A 20,044-nucleotide genomic window follows, 5' to 3' on the forward strand; every position below is an offset into this window, starting at 1 on the left:
CTGTAGATCTTAATGCCTAGAATGTAAGCAGCTTCTCCTAGGTCCTTCATAGAGAAACTTTTATTCAAGTAATCCTTTATGCTCTCCAAAAACTCTAGGTTGTTTCCAATCATTAATATGTCATCCACATATAATATTAGAAACGCCACAGAGCTCCCACTCACTTTCTTGTAAATACAAGATTCTCCAACCACTTGTATAAACCCAAATGCTTTGATCACCTCATCAAAGCGTTTATTCCAACTCCGAGATGCTTGCACCAGTCCATAAATGGATCGCTGGAGCTTGCATACCTTGTTAGCATTTTTAGGATCGACAAAACCTTCGGGTTGCATCATATACAACTCTTCCTTAAGGAAACCGTTAAGGAACGCCATTTTGACATCCATCTGCCAGATTTCATAATCGAAAAATGCAGCTATTGCTAACATGATTCTGACGGACTTAAGCATCGCTACGGGTGAGAATGTCTCATCGTAGTCAACTCCTTGAACTTGTGAAAAACCCTTTGCCACAAGTCGAGCTTTATAAACGGTCACATTGCTGTCAGCGTCCGTCTTCTTCTTAAAGATCCATTTGTTCTGAATAGCCTTGCGGCCCTCAGGTAGTACTTCCAAAGTCCACACCTTGTTTTCATACATGGATCCTATCTCGGACTTCATGGCCTCCAGCCATTTGTTGGAATCTGGGCCCACCATTGCTTCTTCATAATTTGCAGGTTCATTGTTGTCTAACAACATGATTGACAAAACGGGATTACCGTACCACTCTGGAGCAGCACGTGGTCTCGTCGACCTGCGCGGTTCGACAGGAACTTGAACCGGAGTTTCATGATCATCATCATTAACTTCCTCCTCAACCGGCGTCGCAACGACAGGGGTTTCCCCTTGCCCTGCGCCACCATCCAGAGGGATGAGAGGTTCGACAACCTCATCAAGTTCTATCTTCCTCTCACTCAATTCTCTCGAGAGAAACTCCTTCTCGAGAAAAGCTCCGTTTTTAGCAACAAACACTTTGCCCTCGGATTTGAGATAGAAGGTGTACCCAACTGTCTCTTTTGGGTAACCTATGAAGATGCACTTTTCCGCTTTGGGTTCCAGCTTTTCAGGCTGAAGCTTTTTGACATAAGCATCACATCCCCAAACTTTAAGAAACGACAACTTTGGCCTTTTGCCATACCACAGTTCGTATGGTGTCGTCTCAACGGATTTTGATGGTGCCCTATTTAAAGTGAATGCAGCTGTGTCTAATGCATAACCCCAAAACGATAACGGCAAATCGGTAAGAGACATCATAGATCGCACCATCTCTAATAAAGTACGATTACGACGTTCGGACACACCATTACGCTGTGGTGTTCCAGGCGGTGTCAACTATGAAACAATTCCACATTGTCTTAAGTGAGCACCAAACTCGAAACTCAGATATTCACCCCCACAATCAGACCGTAGGAACTTGATCTTCTTGTTACGATGATTTTCAACTTCACTCTGAAATTGCTTGAACTTTTCAAATGTTTCAGACTTGTGCTTCATTAAGTAGACATAACAATATCTACTCAAATCGTCAGTGAAGGTGAGAAAATAACGATATCCGCCTCGTGCCTCCATGCTCATCGGACCGCACACATCGGTATGTATGATTTCCAACAAGTCACTGGCACACTCCATTGTTCCGGAGAACGGAGTTTTAGTCATCTTGCCCATGAGGCATGGTTCGCACGTGTCAAGTGAATCAAAGTCAAGTGACTCCAAAAGTCCATCGGTATGGAGTTTCTTCATCCGTTTTACACCAATATGACTTAAGCGGCAGTGCCACAAAAACATGGCGCTATCATTGTTAACTCTAACTCTTTTGGTCTCAATGTTATGTATATGTGTATTATCACTATCAAGATTCAATATGAACAATCCTCTCACATTGGGTGCATGACCATAAAAGATGTTACTCATAGAAATAGAACAACCATTATTCTCTGACTTAAAAGAGTAACCGTCTCGCAATAAACAAGATCTAGATATAATATTCATGCTCAACGCAGGCACTAAATAACAATTATTCAAGTTCATAACTAATCCTGATGGTAACTGAAGTGAAACTGTGCCGACGGCGATTGCATCAACCTTGGAACCATTTCCTACGCGCATCGTCACTACATCTTTCGCCAGCCTTCGCCTATTCCGCAGTTCCTGTTTCGAGTTGCAAATATGAGCAACAGAACCGGTATCGAATACCCAGGCACTACTACGTGAGCCGGTTAAGTACACATCAATAACATGTATATCAAATATACCTGATTTTTCTTTGGCCGCCTTCTTATCAGCCAGATACTTGGGGCAGTTGCGCTTCCAGTGACCCATACCCTTGCAATAGTAGCACTCTGTTTCAGGCTTAGGTTCAGCTTTGGGTTTCTTCGTCGGATTGGCAATAGGCTTGCCGCTCTTCTTTGAATTACCCTTCTTCCCTTTGCCGTTTCTCTTGAAACTAGTGGTCTTATTCACCAGCAACACTTGATGCTCTTTACGGAGTTCAGACTCTGCGACTTTCAGTATCGCAAACAACTCGCCGGGTGACTTGTTCATCCCTTGCATGTTGTAGTTCAACACAAAGCCCTTATAGCTTGGCGGCAGTGATTGACGAATTCTGTCAGTGATAGCCTCTTGCGGGAGTTCAATCCCCGCTCAGCTAGACGGTTTGAGTACCCCAGACATTTTGAGCACATGTTCACTGACAGACGAATTCTCCTCCATCTTGCAAGCATAGAATTTATCGGAGGTCTCATACCTCTCGATCCGAGCGTTCTTCTGAAAGATAAACTTCAACTCCTGGAACATCTCATATGCTCCATGACGCTCAAAGCGACGTTGAAGTCCCGGCTCTAAGCCATACAAGACTGCACATTGAACTACTGAGTAGTCCTCCTGACGTGTTAACCAAGCGTTCTTAACATCTTGGTCAGCCGTAGCGGGTGGTTCATCTCCTAGCGCAGCATTAAGGACATAATCCTTCTTCCCAGCTTGTAGGATCAACTTAAGATTACGAGCCCAGTCTACAAAGTTGCTTCCATCATCTTTCAACTTAGCTTTCTCTAGGAACGTATTAAAATTCAGGGTGACTGTCGCGTGAGCCATGATCTACAGCACAAATATATTCAAAGTGGACTTAGACTATGTTCAAGATAATTAGAGTTTAACTTAACCAAATTATTTGCTAAAATCCCACTCAAAAAATACATCTCTCTAGTCATTTGAGTGGTACATGACCCACTTACACTAGCTCAAGTCCGATCATCACGTGAGTTGAACATAGTTTCAGTGGTAAGCATCCCTATGCTAATCATATCAACTATATGATTCATGATCGACCTTTCGGTCTCATGTGTTCCGAGGCCATGTCTGCATATGCTAGGCTCGTCAAGCTTAACCCGAGTGTTCCGCGTGTGCAACTGTTTTGCACCCATTGTATGTGAACGTTGAGTCTATCACACCCGATCATCACGTGGTGTCTCTAAACGACGAACTGTAGCAACGGTGCACAGTCGGGGAGAACACAATTTCGTCTTGAAATTTTAGTGAGAGATCACCTCATAATGCTACCGTCGTTCTAAGCAAAATAAGGTGCATAAAAGGATAAACATCACATGCAATTCATAAGTGACATGATATGGCCATCATCATGTGCTCCTTGATCTCCATCACCAAAGCACCGGCACGATCTTCTTGTCACCGGCGCCACACCATGATCTCCTTCAACGTGTCTCCATCGGGGTTGTCGTGCTACTCATGCTATTACTACTAAAGCTACATCCTAGCAAAATAGTAAACGCATCTGCAAGCACAAACGTTAGTTTAAAGACAACCCTATGGCTCCTGCCTGTTGCCGTACCATCGACGTGCATGTCGATATTATCTATTACAACATGATCATCTCATACATCCAATATATTACATCACATCGTTGGCCATATCACATCATAAGCATACCCTGCAAAAACAAGTTAGACGTCCTCTAATTTGTTGTTGCATGTTTTACATGGTGACCATGGGTATCTAGTAGGATCGCATCTTACTTATGCAAACACCACAACGGAGATATATGAATTGCTATTTAACCTTATCCAAGGACCTCCTCGGTCAAATCCGATTCAACTAAAGTTGGAGAAACCGACACTCGCCGGTCATCTTTGAGCAACGGAGTTACTCGTAGCGATGAAACCAGTCTCTCATAAGCGTACGAGTAATGTCGTGTTGGGGAACGTCGCATGGGAAACAAAAAATTTCCTACGCGCACGAAGACCTATCATGGTGATGTCCATCTACGAGAGGGGATGTGTGATCTACGTACCCTTGTAGACCATACAGCAGAAGCGATAGTGAACGCGGTTGATGTAGTGGAATGTCCTCACGTCCCTCGATCCGCCCCGCGAACAATCCCGCGAACCGTCCCGTGATCCGTCCCATGATCTAGTGCCGAACGGACGGCACCTCCGCGTTCAGCACACGTACAGCTTGACGATGATCTCGGCCTTCTTGATCCAGCAAGAGAGACGGAGAGGTAGATGAGTTCTCCGGCAGCGTGACGGCGCTCCGGAGGTTGGTGGTGATCTAATCTCAGCAGGGCTCCGCCCGAGCTCCGTAGAAACGCGATCTAGAGGAAAAACCGTGGAGGTATGTGGTCGGACTGCCGTGGCAAAAGTTGTCTCAAATCAGCCCTAATACCTCAGTATATATAGGAGGGAGGGGGAGGGAAGAGGCAGCCTCAAACCCTCAAGGGTTGGCCGAAATTGGAGGTGGAGGAGTCCTACTCCAATCCTACTTGGAGTAGGATTCCACCTTCCCACTTGGAAACTCTTTCCACCTTGTGTTTTTTCCTTCTCAAACCTTATGGGCCTTAGTGGGAACTTATTCCAGCCCACTAGGGGCTGGTTTATCTCTTCCCATAGCCCATGAGACCCCTTGGGGCGTGACACCCCTCCCGATGGTCCCCGGCACCCCTCCCGGCACTCCCGGTACACTACCGATGAGCCCGAAACTTTTCCGGTGACCAAAACAGGACTTCCTATATATCAATATTTACCTCCGGACCATTCCGGAGCTCCTCGTGACGTCCTGGATCTCATCCGGGACTCCGAACAACATTCGGTAACCAACCATATAACTCAAATACGCATAAAACAACGTCGAACCTTAAGTGTGCAGACCCTGCGGGTTCGAGAACTATGTAGACATGACCCGAGAGACTCCTCGGTCAATATCCAATAGCGGGACCTGGATGCCCATATTGGATCCTACACATTCTACGAAGATCTTATCGTTTGAACCTCAGTGCCAAGGATTCATATAATCCCGTATGTCATTCCCTTTGTCCTTTGGTATGTTACTTGCCCGAGATTCGATCGTCAGTATCCGCATACCTATTTCAATCTCGTTTACCGGCAAGTCTCTTTACTCGTTCCGTAATACAAGATCCCGCAACTTACGCTAAGTCACATTGCTTGCAAGGCTTGTGTGTGATGTTGTATTACCGAGTGGGCCCCGAGATACCTCTCCGTCACACGGAGTGACAAATCCCAGTCTTGATCCATACTAACTCAACTAACACCTTCGGAGATACCTGTAGAGCATCTTTATAGTCACCCAGTTACGTTGCGACGTTTGATACACACAAAGCATTCCTCCGGTGTTAGTGAATTATATGATCTCATGGTCATAGGAATAAATACTTGACACGCAGAAAACAGTAGCAACAAAATGACACGATCAACATGCTACGTCTATTAGTTTGGGTCTAGTCCATCACATGATTCTCCTAATGATGTGATCCCGTTATCAAGTGACAACACTTGCCTATGGCCAGGAAACATTGACCATCTTTGATCAACGAGCTAGTCAACTAGAGGCTTACTAGGGACAGTGTTTTGTCTATGTATCCACACAAGTATTGTGTTTCCAATCAATACAATTATAGCATGGATAATAAACGATTATCATGAACTAAGAAATATAATAATAACTAATTTATTATTGCCTCTAGGGCATATTTCCAACAGTCTCCCACTTGCACTAGAGTCAATAATCTAGTTCACATCACCATGTGATTCCAACGAATCCAACACCCATATAGTTATGGGGTCTGATCACGTCTTGCTCGTGAGAGAGGTTTTAGTCAACGGTTCTGAAACTTTCAGATCCGTGCGTTCTTTAAAAATCTTTATGTCATCTTATAGATGCTGCTACTACGTGCTATTCGGAAATGCTCCAAATATCTACTCTACTATACGAATCCGTTTCACTACTCATAGTTATTCGGATTAGTGTCAAAGCTTGCATCGACGTAACCCTTTACGGCGAACTCTTTAACCACCTCCATAATCGAGAAAAATTCCTTAGTCCATCAGTTACTAAGGATAAATTTTGACCGCTGCTAGGGATTCAATCATGGATCACTCTCTGTACTTCTCAACAGACTTGCTGCAAGGCACACATCAGGTGCGGTACTCAGCATGGCATACTTTAGAGTCTACGGCTAAGGCATAGAAGACGACCTTCGTCTATTCTCTTTATTCTGCCGGGGTCGGGTTTTGAGTCTTACTCAAATTCACACCTCACAACGCAACCAAGAACTCCTTCTTTGCTGATCTATTTTGAACTCCTTCAAAAACTTGTCAAGGCATGCATCTTGTTGAAACTTCCATTAAGCGCTTTCGATCTATCTCCATAGATCTTTGATGCTCAACGTTCAAGTAGCGCAATCCAGGTATTCCTTTGAAAACTCCTTTCAAACAACCTTGTATGCTTTACAGAAATTCTACATTACTTTTGATCCACAATATGTCACCCACATATACTTATCAGAAATTCTATAGTGCTCCCACTCACTTCTTTGGAAATACAAGTTTCTCATAAACTTTGTACAAACCCAAAATCTTTGATCATCTCATCAAAGTGTATATTCCAACTCCGAGATGCTTGCACGAGTCCATTGAAGGATCACTGGAGCTTGCATACTTGCTAGTATCTTTAGGATCGACAAAACCTCATGGTTGTATCTCATACAATGTTTGCTCAAGGAAACCGTCGAGGAAACAATGTTTTGACATCCTACATGCAATATTTCATAAATAATGCAGCAACTACTAACATAATTCTAACAGACTTTCAGCATCGCTACGAGTGAGAAAGTCTCATCATAGTCAACTGTTTGATCTTGTCGGAAACATCTTTGCGACAAGTCGAGCTTTTCTTAATAGTGACTTATCACTATCATCGTCTGTCTTCCTTTTAAAGATCCATCCTTACTCAATAGTCCTATGACCATCAAGTAGTTCTTCCAAAGTCTACACTTTGTTTTCATACATGGATCCTCTCTCGGATTTCATGGCTTCCAGCCATTTGTCGGAATCTGGGCCCACCATTGCTTTCTCCATAACTCGTAGGTTCAGTGTTGCTCAACAACATGACCTCCAAGACAGGGTTACCGTACAACTCTGTAGTAGTACACGACCTTTGTCAACCTACGAGGCTTGTAGTAACTTGATCCGATGCTCGATGATCACCATCATCAGCTTTCACATCAATTGGTGTAGGCGCCACAGGAACAACTTCCTGCGCCCTGCTCCACACTGGTCGAAGTGATGGTTCAATAACCTCATCAAGTTCTACCACCCTCCCACTCAATTCTTTCGAGAGAAACCTTTCCTCGAGAAAGGATCCGTTTCTAGAAACAAACACTTTGCTTTCGGATCTGAGATAGGAGATGTACCCAACTGTTTTGGATATCCTATGAAGATGCATTTATCCGCTTTGGGTTCGAGCTTATCAGACTGAAACTTTTTCACATAAGTGTCGAAACCCCAAACTTTCAAGAAACGACAGTTTGGATTTCTCTAAACCTCAGTCTATACTGTGTCATCTCAACGGAAATACGTAGTGCCCTATTTAAAGTGAATGCGGTTGTCTCTAATGCTTAACCCATAAACGATAGTGGTAATTCGATAAGAGACATCATAGCATGCACCATACCAAATATTTTGTGGCTATGACGTTCAGACACATCATCACACTATGATGTTCTAGGTGGCATGAACTGCGAAACAATTTCCACATTGTCTTAATTGCGTACCAAAACTCGTAACTCAGATATTCATTTCTATGATCATATCATAGATAGTTTAACCTCTTGTTACGACGAACTTCACTCCGAAACAGAATTGAACTTTTCAATATTTCGGACTTGTGATTCATTAAGCAAATACTCTAGTATCTACTCAAATGGTCATTGAAGTGAGAACATAATGATATCCACTGCGTGCCTCAGCACCGATTGGACTGCATACATTAAAATGCATCACTTCCAACAAGTTACTATCTTATTTCATCTCAATGAAAACAAGGCCTTGCTCATGTGGTATGATTTGCATGTCACTAGTGATTCAAAATCAAGTGAGTATAAAGATCCATCAGCATGGAGCCTCTTCATGCATTTTATACCAACATGACTCAAGCGGCAGTGCCACAAGTAAGTGGTACTATCATCATTACCTCGTATCTTTTGGCACCAATATCATGAACATGTGTAACACTACGCTCGAGATTCGATAAACCATTGAAGGTGATTATTCTAGAAAATAGAGTAACCATTATTCTCTTTAAATGAATAATTGTATTGCAATAAACACGATCCAATCATGTTCATGCTTAACGCAAGCACCAAATAACAATTATTTAGGTTTAACACCAATCTCGATGGTAGAGGGAGCGTGCGACGTTTGATCATATCAACCTTGGAAACACTTCCAACACGTATCGTCACCTCGTCTTTAGCCAGTCTCCGTTTATGCCGTAGCTTTCATTTCATGTTACTAATCACTTAGCAACCGAACTGGTATCCAATACCCTCATGCTACTAGAAGTAATAGTAAAGTACACATCAACATCATGTATATCAAATATACTTCTTTCGACTTTTGCCAGCCTTCTTATCTACCAAGTATCTAGAGTTGCTCCACCTTAGTGACTGTTCCCCTCATTACAGAAGCACTTAGTCTCGGGTTTGGGTTTAATCTTGGGTCTCTTCATTAGTGCAGCAACTGTTTTGCCGTTTCACGAAGTATCCCTTCTAGCCCTTGCCTTTCTTGAAACTTAGTGGTTTTACAAACCATCAACTATTGATGCTCCTTCTTGATTTCTACTTTCGCAGTGTCAAACATCGCGAATCGCTCAAGGATCATTGTATCTATCCTTGATATGTTATAGTTCATCACGAAGCTCTCACAGCTTGGTGGCAGTGACTTTGGAGAACCATCACTATCTGATCTGGAAGATTAACTCCCACTTGATTCAAGTGATTGTCGTACTCAGACAATCTGAGCACACGCTCAATGATTGAGCTTTTCTCCTTTACTTTGTGGACAAAGAATCTTGTCGGAGGTCTCGTACCTCTCAACAAGGGCACGAGCATGAAATCACAATTTCATCTCTTTAGAACATCACTTATGTTCCGTGACGTTTCAAAACGTCTTCGGTGCCTTGCTTCTAAGCCATTAAGTATTTTGCACTGAACTATCGTGTAGTCATCAGAAACGTGTATGTTGGATGTTCACAGCATCCGCAGACGACGCTCGAGGTGCAGCACACCGAGTGGTGCATTAAGGACATAAGCCTTCTACGCAGCAATGAGGACAATCCTCTTCAAAGTTTGCTACTATCAACTTTCAACTAAATTTTCTCTAGGAACATATAAAAACAGTAGAGCTATAGCGCAAGCTACATCGTAATTCGCAAAGACCATTAGACTATGTTCATGACAATTAGTTCAATTAATCATATTACTTAAGAACTCCCACTCAAAAAGTACATCTCTCTAGTCATTTGAGTGGTACATGATCCAAATCCACTATCTCAAGTCCGATCATCACGTGAGTCGAGAATAGTTTCAGTGGTAAGCATCTCTATGCTAATCATATCAACTATACGATTCATGCTCGACCTTTCGGTCTCATGTGTTCCGAGGCCATGTCTGCACATGCTAGGCTCGTCAAGCTTAACCCGAGTGTTCCGCGTGCGCAACTGTTTTGCACCCGTTGTATGTGAACGTTGAGTCTATCACACCCGATCACGTGGTGTCTCGAAACGACGAACTGTAGCAACGGTGCACAGTCGGGGAGAACACAATTTCGTCTTGAAATTTTAGTGAGAGATCACCTCATAATGCTACCTCGTTCTAAGCAAAATAAGGTGCATAAAAGGATTAACATCACATGCAATTCATAAGTGACATGATATGGCTATCATCTTGTGCTGCTTGATCTCCATCACCAAAGCACCGGCACGATCTTCTTGTCACCGGCGTCACACCATGATCTCCATCAACGTGTCGCCATCGGGGTTGTCATGCTACTCATGCTATTACTACTAAAGCTACATCCTAGCAAAATAGTAAACGCATCTGCAAGCACAAACGTTAGTTATAAAGACAACCCTATGGCTCCTGCCGGTTGCCGTACCATCGACGTGCAAGTCGATATTTTCTATTACAACATGATCATCTCATACATCCAATATATCACATCACATCGTTGGGCCATATCACATCACAAGCATACCCTGCAAAAACAAGTTAGACGTCCTCTAATTTTTTTGTTGCATGTTTTACGTGGTGACCATGGGTATCTAGTAGGATCGCATCTTACTTACGCAAACACCACAACGGAGATATATGAGTTGCTATTTAACCTCATCCAAGGACCTCCTCGGTCAAATCCGATTCAACTAAAGTTGGAGAAACTGACACCCGCCAGTCATCTTTGAGCAACGGAGTTACTCGTAGCGATGAAACCAGTCTCTCGTAAGCGTACGAGAAATGTCGGTCCGAGCCGCTTCGATCCAACAATACTGCGGAATCAAGAAAAGGCTAAGGAGGGCAGCAAAACGCACATCACCGCCCACAAAAACTTTTGTGTTCTACTCGAGAAGACATCTACGCATGAACCTAGCTCATGATGCCACTGTTGGGGAACGTCGCATGGGAAACAAAAAATTTCCTACGCGCACGAAGACCTATCATGGTGATGTCCATCTACGAGAGGGGATGTGTGATCTACGTACCCTTGTAGACCGTACAGCAGAAGCTTTAGTGAACGCGGTTGATGTAGTGGAACGTCCTCACGTCCCTCGATCCGCCCCGCGAACAATCCCGCGAACCGTTCCGTGATCCGTCCCATGATCTAGTGCCGAACGGACGGCACCTCCGCGTTCAGCACACGTACAGCTCGACGATGATCTCGGCCTTCTTGATCCAGCAAGAGAGACGGAGAGGTAGATGAGTTCTCCGGCAGCGAGACGGAGCTCCGGAGGTTGGTGGTGATTTAATCTCAGCAGGGCTCCGCCCGAGCTCCGCAGAAACGCGATCTAGAGGAAAAACCGTGGAGGTATGTGGTCGGACTGCCGTGGCAAAAGTTGTCTCAAATCAGCCCTAATACCTCAGTATATATAGGAGGGAGGGGGAGGGAAGAGGCAGCCTCAAACCCTCAAGGGTTGGCCGAAATTGGAGGTGGAGGAGTCCTACTCCAATCCTACTTGGAGTAGGATTCCACCTTCCCACTTGGAAACTCTTTCCACCTTGTGTTTTTTCCTTCTCAAACCTTATGGGCCTTAGTGGGAACTTATTCCAGCCCACTAGGGGCTGGTTTATCTCTTCCCATAGCCCATGAGACCCCTTGGGGCGTGACACCCCTCCCGATGGTCCCCGGCACCCCTCCCGGCACTCCCGGTACACTACCGATGAGCCCGAAACTTTTCCGGTGACCAAAACAGGACTTCCTATATATCAATCTTTACCTACGGACCATTCCGGAGCTCCTCGTGACGTCCTGGATCTCATCCGGGACTCCGAACAACATTCGGTAACCAACCATATAACTCAAATACGCATAAAACAACGTCGAACCTTAAGTGTGCAGACCCTGCGGGTTCGAGAACTATGTAGACATGACCCGAGAGACTCCTCGGTCAATATCCAATAGCAGGACCTGGATGCCCATATTGGATCCTACACATTCTACGAAGATCTTATCGTTTGAACCTCAGTGCCAAGGATTCATATAATCCCGTATGTCATTCCCTTTGTCCTTCGGTATGTTACTTGCCCGAGATTCGATCGTCAGTATCCGCATACCTATTTCAATCTCGTTTACCGGCAAGTCTCTTTACTCGTTCCATAATACAAGATCCCGCAACTTACGCTAAGTCACATTGCTTGCAAGGCTTGTGTGTGATGTTGTATTACCGAGTGGGCCCCGAGATACCTCTCCGTCACACGGAGTGACAAATCCCAGTCTTGATCCATACTAACTCAACTAACACCTTCGGAGATACCTGTAGAGCATCTTTATAGTCACCCAGTTACGTTGCGACGTTTGATACACACAAAGCATTCCTCCGGTGTTAGTGAATTATATGATCTCATGGTCATAGGAATAAATACTTGACACGCAGAAAACAGTAGCAACAAAATGACATGATCAACATGCTACGTCTATTAGTTTGGGTCTAGTCCATCACATGATTCTCCTAATGATGTGATCCCGTTATCAAGTGACAAAACTTGCCTATGGCCAGGAAACCTTGACCATCTTTGATCAACGAGCTAGTCAACTAGAGGCTTACTAGGGACAGTGTTTTGTCTATGTATCCACACAAGTATTGTGTTTCCAATCAATACAATTATAGCATGGATAATAAACGATTATCATGAACTAAGAAATATAATAATAACTAATTTGTTATTGCCTCTAGGGCATATTTCCAACATGTCGGTCCGAGCCGCTTCGATCCAACAATACCGCGGGATCAAGAAAAGACTAAGGAGGGCAGAAAAACGCACATCACCGCCCACAAAAACTTTTGTGTTCTACTCGAGAAGACATCTACGCATGAACCTAGCTCATGATGCCACTGTTGGGGAACGTCGCATGGGAAACAAAAAATTTCCTACGCGCACGAAGACCTATCATGGTGATGTCCATCTACGAGAGGGGATTTCTGATCTACGTACCCTTGTAGATCGCACAGCAGAAGCGTTAAGAAACGCGGTTGATGTAGTGGAACGTCCTCACGTCCCTCGATCCGCCCCGCGAACCATCCCACGAACCGTCCCGCGATCCGTCCCACGATCTAGTGCCGAACGGACGGCACCTCCGTGTTCAGCACACGTACAGCTCGACGATGATCTCGGCCTTCTTGATCCAGCAAGAGAGACAGAGAGGTAGATGAGTTCTCCGGCAGCGTGACGGCGCTCCGGAGGTTGGTGGTGATCTAATATCAGCAGGGATCCGCCCGAGCTCCGCAGAAACGCGATCTAGAGGTAAAACCGTGGAGGTATGTGGTCGGGCTGCCGTGGCAAAAGTCGTCTCAAATCAGCCCTAATAGCTCCATATATATAGGAGGAGGGGAGGGGAGGCTTGCCTTGAGGCTCAAGGAGCCCCAAGGGCTGCGCCACCAAGGGAGGAGGAGTCCTCCTCCAATCCTAGTGCAACTAGGATTGGAAGGTGGAGTCCTTCTCTTCTTTCCCACCTCCTTTTTTTTTCTTTTCTCTTTGATTTTCTATCTATGGTGCATAGGGCCTTCTTGGGCTGTCCCAACAGCCCACCAAGGGCTGGTGCGCCACCCCCAAGGCCTATGGGCTTCCCCGGGGTGGGCTGCCCCCCCCCCCCCCCCCCGGTGAACACCCGGAACCCATTCGTCATTCCCGGTAACTCCGAAAACCTTCCGGTAATCAAATGAGGTCATCCTATATATCAATCTTCGTTTGCGGACCATGGAAACCCTCGTGATGTCCGTGATCTCATCCGGGACTCCAAACAACATTCGGTAACCAACCATATAACTCAAATACGCATAAAACAACGTCGAACCTTAAGTGTGCACACCCTGCGGGTTCGAGAACTATGTAGACATGACCCGAGTGACTCCTCGGTCAATATCCAATAGCGGGACCTGGATGCCCATATTGGATCCCACATATTCTACGAAGATCTTATCGTTTGAACCTCAGTGCCAGGGATTCATATAATCTCGTATGTCATTCCCTTTGTCCTTCGGTATGTTACTTGCCCGAGATTCGATCGTCAGTATCCGCATACCTATTTCAATCTCGTTTACCGGCAAGTCTCTTTACTCGTTCCGTAATACAAGATCCCGCAACTTACACTAAGTTACATTGCTTGCAAGGCTTGTGTGTGATGTTGTATTACCGAGTGGGCCCTAAGATACCTCTCCGTCATACGGAGTGACAAATCCCAGTCTCGATCCATACTAAGTCAACGAACACCTTCGAAGATACCTGTAGAGCATCTTTATAGTCACCTAGTTACATTGTGACGTTTGATACACACAAAGCATTCCTCCGGTGTCAGTGAGTTATATGATCTCATGGTCATAGGAACAAATACTTGACACGCAGAAAACAGTAGCAACAAAATGACACGATCTACATGCTACGTCTATTAGTTTGGCTCTAGTCCATCACGTGATTCTCCTAATGACGTGATCCAGTTATCAAGCAACAACACCTTGTACATAGTCAGAAGACCCTGACTATCTTTGATCAACTGGCTAGCCAACTAGAGGCTTGCTAGGGACAGTGTTTTGTCTATGTATCCACACATGTATATAAGTCTTCATTCAATACAATTATAGCATGGATAATAAACGATTATCTTGATACAGGAATTATAATAATAACTATATTTATTATTGCCTTTAGGGCATAATTCCAACACATTACGTGGATGACTTCAAACGATAAGGGTACAAGTCATTGCAATCTTGTTCTACACCGGCAATGAAGCTCTAATACATTCAATTTGTTCATCATGCTCACGATTAGGCTGTAGTTGAAACTACGGTAACCCGACCAATGGATAATCACATCTGTTATGGGGCGAAACCAGTTCCATCGAGCACGTCGGTTCGGATTCTCCAACACACCTTGTTTGATTGCCCATCCAATGACCTGTCCGGGTCTTGTCAAGTCCAGCTCCTGGAATTCTTCTTTGCTGACAGAGAACCATATCTCCATTGCGAAAGCATGTCTACAACTATCTTCTTTCTCCTGCAGCTCATGGAGTATCTTCTCTTTTTTTATAAGTTTCTTCTTTCCTTTGCAAAAGTGATACTTTTTGAAATCCATCATAGCTGCATTTTCCTCCTCACAACTCTTTATCCATGCTTCAAGCTGCGTCATCATACAACGGCGTCGCTCCTCTACACACTTATCATATGCTACCTGCAGACTCTTTATGCATTGTCTATCCTACATAAATATTACGGTTTGAAAGATTACTTCAAATGACATACAACAAAACACAACTTAAATGACATATAAAACAAATTACTTGAGGAGTTCAAATGATAAGTGTACAATTCGTAACGGTTCAAATGACATCAGGTGAGCAAAGGGGTACATGTCACTATAGTTCAAACGACAAAGGTTACACAACCTCATGCTAATGAACACCCATTCTATTTGTCGTACGGTCCCGGGTTACAACAAATAACATCCTTTCTTTCTTTGTACCATGCCCAACGAGAAGCCTGCTTCGGTACCGGCAAAAATAGTTGCCCCAGTAACCAATCGATGACCTAGCCATGGTTTTCCACGTCAATCTGAACATATTCTTTCCTTGTTGTACACAATGCAATTTGCCTTGCAAGATCACGCCTAAAAGAAATTCCGCCTTCTTGAGCATGGTCATCGGCCTCTCCTTCTTTTTGATTAAATTTTTCGAAGAGTCCTTGTAGAAATAGTACTTTGAAAAGGCTCTCGACACGGCATTTAATGAATCAACGGCTTCGACCCACGGGCCCATCTTTTCCTCGATTATGCGCTCACGATTCGTCGCCACCTTAGCAGAAACCTCAAGGTAAATGAACGATGCCATCCTACATTTCGAGGAGTTACTATTTAAGATCATCATCGCCTTAATTATTTTCTTAAGCCTAACACTAATCCCTAACATGACCACTAACCCTACCACTAGATCTAGGTGCCCTAACAATGTAGGCACATGATACATAGGGAAATCACAACATAACCCTAAATGCATCATATTTATTGATTTGAAAAATATTTTGATGAACTAGGGTTGCAATAAAATGAGCAAATGCACTTAAAAATTAAAATAAATGATTTCAACCAATCAAAATGAAGGGAACTGAGAGAGGTACCTTGTGTGATCAAAGTGTTATGAATCCACCGGACAAATCTCAAGCAAATGAGAGAGATTTGAGAGAGCCTTGTGTGAGGAAGAGAGAAGGGGAAGGAGTTGAGCTCGAGGGAGAGGTGAGGGCTGAATGTGTGGGTGTGGGGGAGCAATGACCCACCACCTAATCTTATCCACCCCAGGACCCTACCGTGAGGGTCCCTGCCGGTAGGCGTAGGTACCCTACCGTGAGACGTCCCGACGGTAGGCCCTTTTCCACGTCAACAACAACTGACGGTCGTGACATGTCGTCCGTTTCCAGCCGTTGCCCTACCGCCAAGGTCTGTGGGGATAGGATGTTTTGGGGTACCGCCAAGATCTCTCATGGTAGGCAAAAGGGTCATATCCCGAAATTTTTCTCAGACGGGGTCAGATCCGGCTAATCTTATACAAAAGAATCAAAACACGAAATTTAGCCAGGTATGTACCCCTAGGTAATTTCCTTCTCCACAATTCAATCCCCCCCATTTCAGGGTGGGCCCCGCAGCCCCACCAGTAGCCAATTAGCAAAGTGACAAATCAGTCCCCCCTCCACGTATGTGTAGCAAAGCTCTTCTGCAACCATGGCACGATTTCGCTCGCCCAATTTTGCACGATAATCTTACATCTACGAAACAGGCTAATAACAAGAATTTCAGCTCTCCACATTTTCTTTTACGTAGAAGTATGTAAATGCAGTATCACTCAACTTCCAAAGGGAAACTCCGTGCCCGTGCGTTTATCTCTAATTTTGCAACATATACGGACACGCATATATACAACATATAACATTAAGTCATTAACTGAACCTCACATGCACGCATTGCTCCCTCTCTGCGGCGTGTCCGTACGTGCAGTCCGGGCCCGGCCGGACGAAAACACGTACCCACTGGCATGCATGTATATTCCGCTTCCGCGCGACAATACGCACCTAGTCTTCATATATACTCCCTCCGTTCCAAAATATAAGACCTTTTAGAAATTTCATTAGAACAGTACATACGGAGCAAAATGAGTGAATCTATACTCTAAAATATGTCTATATACATCCGTATGTACTCCCTCCGTTTCTAAATATAAGTCTTTTAAGATATTTCATTAGGAGTCTACATACAAAGCAAAATAAGTGAATCTATATTTTAAAATATGTCTATATACATCCGTATGTAGTCCATTAATAAAATCTTTTTAAAGATTTATATTTAGAAACGGAGGGAGTAGCTTATAGTACAATTTCTAAAATGTGTTATATTTAGGAACGGAGGGAGTATATATTGGGTATGCGAGTACCACGAGCGGCAAATAAGTCCGCATATACTGTCTATCACCACGTATATATCGTACGTACCACACGGGTACGTGCGTCCAGGGAGCGACAGAACCAAAATGTCTCCAAGAGAAATGCATCCAATCGGAGCACACACCGGCCACCACCATCATGGTGCAATCGATTATACAATCACGAAATCCACCCTACAACGGTACACCACCACATACACATATACACACACACACACATTAACTCTTGCATGCATGCATGCACCCTTGGCTAGAGCCCATTCCTCCTTGTGTCACTCTACACGCTCATGCACTCACTCTCTCTCTCTAGACCCTTCCCTCTCTAACACACACACACACACACACACACAATCACACACACTCACACACACTTTCTTTCTCTCTCTCTCTCTCTAGAGCTAGATTCTCTTTCTCTCTCTACTCTAGAGGGTGTGGCCGCGCGCATGCTGCCGCCTATAATAAACCCTGCCCGGCCATCCTTGGCTTGCCACACAGGGAGCAAACCAGCCAACAAGCCCAACCAACAAACAAACACCTCTTCTCTTCTCCTTCTTCTTCTTCTTCTTCTTCATCCTAGTACACCTTTTGTCTCTCCCTCCACAGTCGTCCACGCACCCCACCCCACCGCAAGATCGAGCAAGAGCTAGCTAGCCTGATCCTTGGCGCGTCGGTGCGATGACGGCGACTGCGACTGCGACGGCGGCGGCGGCGGCGGCGGCGGCGACGAGCGTGGTGACGGGGACGACGCGGTGGTGCCCGACGCCGGAGCAGCTGATGATCCTGGAGGAGATGTACCGCGGCGGGCTGCGCACCCCGACCGCGTCGCAGATCCAGCAGATCACGGCGCACCTGGCGCACTACGGGCGCATCGAGGGCAAGAACGTCTTCTACTGGTTCCAGAACCACAAGGCGCGCGACCGCCAGAAGCTCCGCCGCAGGCTCTGCATGAGCCACCACCTCCTCTCCTGCGCGCACTACTACGCCGCCGCCAAAGCCGGCCAGTACCACCACCAGCAGCAGCAGCTCCTCGGCGGCGCCGCGGTGCCTCCTCCGGTGCTGCAGCACCAGCACCAGCAGCCGCAGCCGCAGCAGCAGTACTACTCCAGCCCCTGCCCTGGCGGCGGCCACGACCATCACCTGCTCCCGACGACCGTCCCGGCAGCTGCCGCTTATGCTGCTGCTGCTGCTGCTGGGTACGGCTACCCCTTGGCCGCCGTGCCGGCGAGCCGGTGCGCCGACCCCTCGCTGTCGCCGCCCAACACCCCGCTCTCCTTCCACCATCAGGTACACAAACACACCTACGCTAGCTAAGCTACGTACCTTGTCGTCGTCCTGTGATCTGATCCTGTCCTCCATAGATTAGTTGCATTGCATTGCATGCATGCTGCATGCGTTTACCTTTTGCTGATCTGACTCGGGTTCATATATACTACTATAAATTCTGACTTCAGGGTGGAGGCGTCGTCGTAGGATCGCCGGAATACTCGCTGGGGAGGCTGGGCAGCTTCCAAGTTGTGGAGGACACGTGCCGGCCGTCGCGGTACGAGCAGCAGCAGCCGCAGCATCTGGCCGCGGCGACGGAAGACCAGGCGGCGTCGGTGACGGCGACGGGACTCTTCTGGCGGCCGGTGAGGCTGCAGACGCTGGACCTCTTCCCCGGCGCGATCAAGGAGGAGCAGCAGCAGTAGCCGTAGACTCGTAGTAGTACGTAGAGCAGCCCGTACGTCGCACGCACGTAGAGCAGCAGCAGCAGCAGCAGCACGTAGAACGGTAGAAGTACTATCGTCATACTAGTCAGTAGTAGTATCTTTGTAATTCCCATCGATTTCTGGTTGATTAATTATCAGCGTAATCCTCTTTAGCATACGTACCATGTTCTCTTCAGCTTGATCGACGCTGTGCTGTGGTGGGAGTCCAGGCAGGTAATTAATTGGCGGCAGGAAGAGAAGCCAATGCATCATGCATGCACGCATGCATTGATTGATTAGTGTAGTGACATTATGGAATGTGAAGGTGTGGCAAGTGCATGCATGCATGCATGCTGCCCCCGGCTAGCCAGGACTAAGTACGTACGTAGGTCCATCGTACTTACGCATGAAACGTCGTCTTACCGCACCTAGCTAGCTAGCTAACCTTGGATATACTCCCTCCGATGCATAATATAAGTCTTTTTAAAAATTACATTAAAGGACTACATACGGATATATATAGACATATTTTAAAGTGTAGATTCACTCATTTTGTTTTGTATGTAGTCCCCTAGTGAAATCGCTTAAAAGACTTATATTTAGGAACGGAGGGAGTACAAAAGTAGCTTTTGCACCATCCACATCTTAGCTTCAAACCGTGTATGCATGCATGGATGAAATGTTCCTTGTTGCCCCGGCTAGCTAGTGGCCGGGTCTCCCAACTCCATGCTCACCATGGTAAGAATAAGATTTGTTTGAGAAAATTCGGTACATCTTTTTAGATCTTCTGTCTCTGTGTGTACTTTAAATAAATATT

General features: G+C 45.5%; 1 protein-coding gene across 1 annotated transcript; it reads left to right on the top strand.

Annotated features, from left to right (window-relative positions):
- Positions 1–18,015: 18,015 nt before the first annotated feature.
- LOC123405531 (putative WUSCHEL-related homeobox 2) lies at positions 18,016–19,405 on the top strand. The gene is made up of 2 exons (XM_045099189.1): positions 18,016–18,823; positions 18,991–19,405. The coding sequence occupies exons 1-2, from the start codon at positions 18,215–18,217 to the stop codon at positions 19,225–19,227; spliced, it is 846 nt and encodes a 281-aa protein (XP_044955124.1). The 5' UTR covers positions 18,016–18,214; the 3' UTR covers positions 19,228–19,405.
- Positions 19,406–20,044: the final 639 nt, after the last annotated feature.

Source organism: Hordeum vulgare, chromosome 1H, assembly GCF_904849725.1.
Source record: "Hordeum vulgare subsp. vulgare chromosome 1H, MorexV3_pseudomolecules_assembly, whole genome shotgun sequence".
NCBI classification, from domain to species: Eukaryota; Viridiplantae; Streptophyta; class Magnoliopsida; order Poales; family Poaceae; genus Hordeum; species Hordeum vulgare.